The sequence below is a fragment of the Gossypium hirsutum genome, chromosome A12 (genome assembly GCF_007990345.1).
Source record: "Gossypium hirsutum isolate 1008001.06 chromosome A12, Gossypium_hirsutum_v2.1, whole genome shotgun sequence".
NCBI classification, from domain to species: Eukaryota; Viridiplantae; Streptophyta; class Magnoliopsida; order Malvales; family Malvaceae; genus Gossypium; species Gossypium hirsutum.
This window is the reverse complement of record NC_053435.1, coordinates 89,634,316-89,641,887: the sequence shown is the minus strand read 5'-3', so window position 1 is coordinate 89,641,887 and position 7,572 is coordinate 89,634,316. Positions and strand designations below refer to the sequence as shown.

General features: G+C 31.1%; 1 protein-coding gene across 2 annotated transcripts; it reads right to left on the bottom strand.

Annotated features, from left to right (window-relative positions):
- Window positions 1-3,216: 3,216 nt before the first annotated feature.
- Window positions 3,217-6,939, bottom strand: LOC107946231 (ATP-citrate synthase alpha chain protein 1). 2 transcript variants are annotated; one of them, XM_041083031.1, is made up of 13 exons: window positions 6,759-6,939; window positions 6,547-6,673; window positions 6,076-6,252; window positions 5,826-5,987; window positions 5,669-5,749; window positions 5,370-5,421; window positions 5,160-5,274; window positions 4,977-5,058; window positions 4,607-4,702; window positions 4,395-4,496; window positions 3,888-4,004; window positions 3,685-3,801; window positions 3,217-3,524 (listed from the first exon to the last, which is right to left on the bottom strand). In XM_041083031.1, exons 2-13 carry the CDS (start codon window positions 6,643-6,645, stop codon window positions 3,453-3,455), a joined length of 1,272 nt encoding a protein of 423 aa, XP_040938965.1. In that variant the 5' UTR covers window positions 6,646-6,673; window positions 6,759-6,939; the 3' UTR covers window positions 3,217-3,452. The 2 variants fall into 2 exon arrangements, with proteins under 2 accessions (XP_040938965.1, XP_040938964.1); XM_041083030.1 differs by having other exon boundaries at window positions 6,547-6,690; window positions 6,759-6,916.
- Window positions 6,940-7,572: the final 633 nt, after the last annotated feature.

Here is a 7,572-nt window from a genome sequence, read left to right as displayed (position 1 = left end):
AGACACCCCCATTGGATATCACATAAAAATCCCAACCTCTCAGTTTCTTGGAACTGATGGGGTATATGGTATTATTTTGGCAAATGGGGTCTTCATAAAAGCACACTGGGGAGGGGGGAATTTGGGTGGGATTCCTCCATTCTCACCCTCAGCCCACAATTAAAACTGTTTGGCAGTGCTTATTACCCAATAAGCTTTGCATGGAAGAGGATCCATCCTACAGAGCACCTACCTATCTGCGGAGGCTTTTTTGGCTAATGCACTGGCAAATCGGCAAGTCACGAAAAGGGCAATCAACTCATAGTAATTAGTATGAGTCTGTTATCTGGCTATACATACATATATATATGTATATATCATGTTTTCTTGTATGGTATTAATTGTTTTTGAATTATGGTTGTTGGAATGTAATGGAAAGGCGTGTGTTTAGAGCAGAACCTCATCCTTAGATGTGTGAGTTTGCTTGTTTCCAAATTTGCAGTCAGTTGCTGCAATATGAATAGAATAAAAAGTTCTTTTCACTCTATTTTGTTTGAAAAATTTTAGTAGCAGAGACACGCGCATTGTGTACTTGGTGTCATCATTCAAAACCATTATTTTGATTGACTTCCCTATCTTTGAAGCTTATCCGCAAAACAAAAGACAATGGCTCTAAATCCCACTATAATCTGGCAACTCTGAGGATAAATGATGATTCCACGAGGGAGCTGCTGTACTAATTCTCCTATTATACTAAATTAATTCTTATAGATTAAAAAAAATCGTGAAAATTGATTATGTTCTTAAAAATGTACGATAACATCAAAGGTAATACAAAAGGTGGAATTATTATTTTTTATTTAAACCAAAAAAAAAAGTACTATAGAGGCCTTTATACTAAAAGTCATATTGTATTTTGTTTCCTCTATTCAAAAAATAGGTAAAGTAATTTTTATACACTAGATTAAAGAATAAATAGGTCCTTTTATTATAAATTCTATCAATTTCCACAACTAAACACTAACATAATTGATGGAGCAATCAAAATATATAAACTTGGACAACCATTTACTTATATTCATCTTACATATAAATTTTCAAATAATTATTAAAATATAAAAAAATTATTTAAAAATTAGTAAGAATGATAAGATATTTATTAAAAACACCATCCATAAACATGGATGGACAACGGTTTTACATAATTATAAAAATATAAAAAATTAGAGGAAATTATTTATAAATTATTAAGAATTATTAAAATTATATATACAAATACAGCATATTTAAAGAGTTCAAATTTATATATACACATTTATGTATCTTTTTAATTGAGTTGATATTTTTAATTAATCAAGTTGATGAGTCTTATTTCATTAATTTCTTATAATTCAAATGTATATAGACACAAATATATATACAATAATAACTTTTAATAATAACTATTTTATCATTAATTTAAAATTTTAGTAAAATTTTTTATAACTCTTAATCATTTTTAAATATTTTTATATTTTTTATGATATTTTCATAATTATTTAAAAAATCATTCTAGAATGAATTTGAACAAATTGTTGTCCAGGCTCATTTGAATCTGGACAATCATTTGTCAATATCATTTTGGATGTTTCTTTTACCATTTCTGATATTCTTTTAGTTATTTAAAAACCCACGTCCTAGATGAATTTGGTTATCTAGGTTCATCTTGGACATGGTTTTTTAAATAATTATTACAAAGCTTTATTTTTTAAGATTTTTAATTTTTTGAATATTTGTTGACGTAGTATTTACCACGTTAGCATGAGGAACACATGGAACACCACAGGTCACTGTCTAGTTGCTTCGTTAGTCATGGCATGCATCACTTAACAGTGAAAATAAATGAAAATTTTAATCTTGCCCTTTTTTCAATAGAGTGGTAAATGCAATTCGACTGTAGTATAAGGGTTTTCATGGTGTTTTTACCTAATCTTACTCATCTTTTAATTCCAGGTTACTTACATTTAAAAATTTTCAAACAGCCGAATCACTTAACAACACAAGTGGATAGAACTTTTAATAAATAAATTTCTTGTCAAAAAAGAGAAAAATGTATTCATTTATTTATAATTTGTATGTATTTTTATTGAAAATTAAACTTTAAATAATTTTTTTAAAATTTTAAGAAGTAAAACTAAATTGATAAAATGTGTACAATTGAGGACTAAATTTGTTGATTTTATAAGAATTAGGATTAAATTGATAGAATTTTAAACATTGAAGCACTAAATTTATTATTATGCCAATAACAAGACCACTATTAGTGATTTTACGGAGGAGTGACCAAAATATTAAATTTCGATAATATTAGTGACTAAACGAAAAATTTTTAAACCCATGTGACCAAAATAAAAACGTGCTAATAATTTAGTGACTATTTTTATAGTTTACCTAAGAAGTATTGCAATCATAACCCTAAATCTAATGTTTAAAATCTTAATTTGTTGTTTCCTTAATTACAGGTTTAGAGAAATATAAATTTGAGGTTTAATATTTATACTTGAAAAGTTACTAATTTATATAATTATTTAGTTTAAAATTCAAAGAATTATTATAATATTTTTCATATCATTTTTATAGTTTATGTTCGGGGGTCAAAATTGTCTCTTGTATTAATGTTGTTTCTATAGTTTAAACTTGTGTCTCTCTTTGAGAATGTAATGTTCCTTACCATTCTACCAATAATTTATATATATTTATAATTTATTATTATTTATTATTATTAAATTTTTTAGAAGGATGTTATTTTTTATGATTAAATTTTTTTTACAATTTCTATGATTTTCTAATGATTTTTATTTTAAAAAATAAAAGATAGATATGGGGTTTTTATTGGTACATTACACTTATTTTAATAGTTAATAGGGCTAAAAACGAAAATTATTAAAAGAAGGACTTAATTGAAATTTTTAAATAATAACAAGTGTTTAATTGTTTTTATTTTTAAAAAAAACATTTTATACTTTAAGCCACAAATGAAATATAAGTCGATTAATTCCATTCGTCAGATCGTAGCGCGGAAGAAATCGTACAGTTACTAGAATGCTGTCCTTCAAGGACAAGTGGTTGGATTTTGTATTTGCAATAAAACAGGCTCTCGTTTTTATATTTCCTTCTCGTGATGTTGCTCGTGTTTTCAGTTGGTAGGAGTGCCTATGAAGAAGCTTACTAATGGCGTTTAGAAAATTATGAGGGGGATAACAAAGAGAGCACATTTATAAGCCTTTTATTGCTCAGAAATGCCTTCTGTGTTTGCCTGAGATCTCATGTTAATTTCTCAGCAAACAAATTACAGATGGTGCCGTACCATGAACTAAACATTATTTTATGAAGTTTGTAGCACAATTTCAATGGAAATCTAATGAACATGTCCCACCGGGAACAAAAAAAAAAAGGTAAAACAAACTGAGAGATTGTATTGAAGAACCCACAACTTATGCAGCTGCAGTGATGTACTGGATGGCCTCCTGGCATATACCCGTCATTGTAGCTTCAGGACCATAAACCTGATCCAAACAAAAATAAATATATATCAGCATTTTTTTAAAAGAATTCTGAATAGTTTTTACCTTTTCTTTTTCCTGCTTTTATTGACAGTAGTAAGATTTTAAAGTAATTATCATTTACATATCCAGGTTTATAAGTAGCTGTATGCGGTATGGATACCTCAATTGGGATGCCAATTTCCTCTCCAAGTGCCCGCATTTTTGCAAGCCCCTTCTGGTAATTGGGACCTCCTCTCCTTACATATATGTGCATGTTGGCTGCTTTGAGCTTTGATTCCTGTATAATTTATACAGCATATCCGGTTATTCTTAAGTATATCGAGGACGGTGAGTAAAAGCAAACACAAAGATAGTTGAGCTTACTTTCTCCTTCAAGGCTCGAATTATGCCATTAAACGTGGCACCCACATCAGTAAAGTTGGCTATTCCTCCACCAATTACAAGGGCTCTTTCACGACCATCAGGTTCAGCAGTGGCACACTGTAGAGGAACATTGAGATTATTTACAGAACCATATATAACACTTTGAGCACTGAAAATGAACTATAAGCGGGCTGATACACCTACCAGCTCATAATTCTGATTAGTTTACAGCAATTTTTGCATCCAAAATTATTCAGACTCGGGTGTGAGTGTTACATGGGCGTGATTAGAATTGTTTTCTAAGTTTTTTCATGTATTCAAAAGACCCTTTGGAGTTCATATCATAATCTCATACTCAAGTGTTGGACACGAGTACTTCAAAAAATTAAAGAGTAAAAGCATCATAGAATCGATTAATGTTTCATAGCATCTCCAACAAAAGTTAGTGACAGCATTAGCTAGTAAAGTACAATAATTGAAATATGAATAAAGTGCCAAGATACTTACATCAATTACGACTCTGGCATACTGCAACACTTCCTCCTCGTTGGGTGCTCCACTGTATTCAGCGTAGTTTCCAAGCTCAGAAGCGAATCCGAGATCTCCAACCTGATGAGGCATAAATTATACGAGTAAATTACAAGCATTGCCAGTAATTCAAAATCACCAGGCTTTAGTCCTATCCTGAAAACTCTGAATACAGAAACAAGAGAACCAACCGTATCGGCATAGATGACACTTGCACCTCCTCCAGCAACCATTGTCCAAATGCGTCCCTTAGGGTTCAACACTGTAAATTTCAAAGATGCACTTGTCTGCAATATTTAAATTTAAAAGTTAATACCATACTTGCGGATGAAGCTAATAAATGAACAACAATGTACATTTCACTACTTAATCAGAGAAGAATTCCTCGATTGTAAATAGTATATAGTAAAACAATCAGATACAGGTGTCATATCTTCCATATATGGCAAGCTGACTTATAAAAAAGTTGTCGTATCTGCCATATCAGATACAGGTCAAGTTTCTTCTGCAGCTAGGTTATTAGCAAGTAAAAGATTTTGCCATCTATTGCATTTAGTATACCCTCTCATCTAGCCCATGAATATAGCTTTCAGTTGCACTCATTACTCTTCCAAAAGGCAATGGAAATTCAATATTACCCCACCTACAGAGAAATGAAATTGCATTAGTAGGATGTTTTCTCTGATCCATATTACATTGAATCGAAAAAAGAAAAGAAGATTATTGATAAAAGGGAACATGTACTTCTTGAAGTTCTTGAAAGAAGCAGTGTCATCAAGCTCGCCTCTCATATCCAAAGGATAAGGCTTTCCCTCAACCAATGTGAAAGGGTTCATCTCAAGGAAAGTAAAGTCAAGATCTAACATTTTGGCATTTTGAAACATGAAAGAGTTAATGTTAAGCTCCAAATGTTGATATGAATAGTACTAGATTCAAAACCGATATATGGCATACCTTGAAATAGAGTAAAGATCACTTTGATGAACTGCTCAATTTCTCCTTTGACCTATAATTAAAGAACATACAATTTTTCAAAGATTCAGAGCGGATTTTGCAGCATGCATATATATATATATATATTCAGATGTATTTGGTAAATCCATCTAGAGTTGTCTGTTGGACAAGGAAGGAATGTGCGCAAGTTATGAAATGGAAAATCTGACATTGGAAATTAATGACCAAAAATACTTGTGAAACTACAATCAAGATGCAGGAAGAGCACACAAAAGCAATTAAGTATTAGGAAAAATTACCTCCAAGGGAAGGGTTGCAACAAGTGGAGCAATAGTTTCTGAGGCGAAAGATGAATCAGTTGGGATAAATATGGTTTTTACCTGTATTAAGGTAACTCTGTAAGAATACAAGAAATAAAGATCAAGTGATGAAGAATTCTAGTTTAGGTTACAGTACCTTGTCCCAGTTCTCTTCAATTTCAATTCCTCCACACTCTGAAAAGCTAATGCTACAACCAAGACGCTCGGAGACGATGTTAAGGTAGTACTCTTCATTGTGAGGGATGAAAGGTTCAACAATGAATGTTGTAACAGGTCCTTTACATCCACTCATTTCCACCTGCAAGTCATGGAGAGGTAAACACAAAGTCGAACCTTAAACCTTACAGTGTCAAATGAAAGGGTAGGTGAAAACAAATTTAGTGAACCTCTTTGCCGAGGCGCTCTTTCACAAATGCAGTAACTTGAGCGAAATCAAGATTCAAGCCAACCAAACCACTCTTCCCACGCTTTCCAAACAACATATCAGGCTTGACAACCAGTTTCTGCGACAAAAGCCATGGCTCCTTCTCTACTAGCTCATTGAAATCAGTTGACTCCGTCACCTAAACTCAGCAGCACAACCAAACAAACAATTTGAAATTCAACACTCGCAATAATCATCAATTAATGGATCGAGGAAAGATAAACATCCTCCGAAACTTTATTCAAAACTTCCTGATCTAGACAGACTGTTATTCTTCCCTCAAAAGAGAAAGGCAGACAGTTTGTTCATTTATCTTAACTTTGTTTTGAAATCAGTTGAAATTTGCTGAGCAAACAAAATAGTAGTAAAATAAAGCTGAAAATGGGAAATATTGAATGAGAAAAAGAGATCCAGAAGGAGAAAATGAACTGACTTGTGCAGATTTGATGGGCAAATCGTAGGCGGAAAACCTTTTGAAGTGCTGCTTCAACAATCTCTTGGAATCGTACTCTCTGATCTTCTTGCGTGCCATTTCTTAGTTTCTTTTCTTGTTCTCTTCTCTGGAACCAATTCAGAGCTGAAACCTTTGTAACTCAGATCTAAACAAAGAGAATATATGTAATGAAAATGAGAGGAAAAAAGTACCGTTGAAAGACAGGCGGAGGTAGTTAGAGCTACTGCGTTCGAAACTCTGTTGTGTCACCTTAGTTCCGTTTGGTGAATTTATAGCTGATGATATTTTTTTTTTCTCCCTTGTATTTATTTATTTCTGTTCATTGCTGAAATCAAACATATGCCGCACCTAACCGCTCCATACCAAAATTTCAACAAATAAGTAACAATTATTAATTATTAATACCAAATTTTGTCATCATAAAATAAATGTTGTTTTAATTTTTGGTTGATGATTATATCACAAATTAATTTATTTGTCTTTTTTTTCTTTTAAAATTCAGTATTATTAAGTTTTGATATTTTAAAATAATCCGACACACTCAAACAAAATATAATTTTAAAGAATTAATTTATTTTAATAGTCTATATTTTTATAATTTTAAAGAATTAAATCAAATTTTTATCATTTTTAGAGATTAAAATGTAATTTTATCATTACTAATTTAAGATTTTATAAATTATAAAATATTTAAATGAAAGGTTTTCAGATATATTTTTAGTTTTTCATATTTATATAAATTATAAAAAATTTTGGTCAAAATTAGCGGATGAACCACAAGAAAAAGAGAAATGCAAAAAACCTGGAATTTAATAATAAAGGAATTGCTTCATTTAAAAAACATGGGTTTTGGTTGAATGAGTGAGTCATAAAACTAGTCTATTCTATTTTCAGTCCAAATGTTGGAACTTTAAGATGGAGAAGAGTAACATGAAGAAGACATAAGAATTAAGATTCAATTTTAACCGTTGATTACCTTTTTTGACGGTGATGGCTAAAGGCTAC

What these genes read in the sequence shown, in the direction of transcription:
- LOC107946231 (XM_041083031.1), bottom strand. Translation starts at nt 6,645, where the DNA reads ATGGCACGCAAGAAGATCAGAGAGTACGATTCCAAGAGATTGTTGAAG. An exon ending in TTGCAACCCTTCCCTTGGAG is followed by an intron (nt 5,422 to 5,668) that starts GTAATTTTTCCT and finishes CTTTAATTATAG; the next exon opens with GTCAAAGGAGAAATTGAGCA. An exon ending in GTGTCATCTATGCCGATACG is followed by an intron (nt 4,497 to 4,606) that starts GTTGGTTCTCTT and finishes ATGCCTCATCAG; the next exon opens with GTTGGAGATCTCGGATTCGC.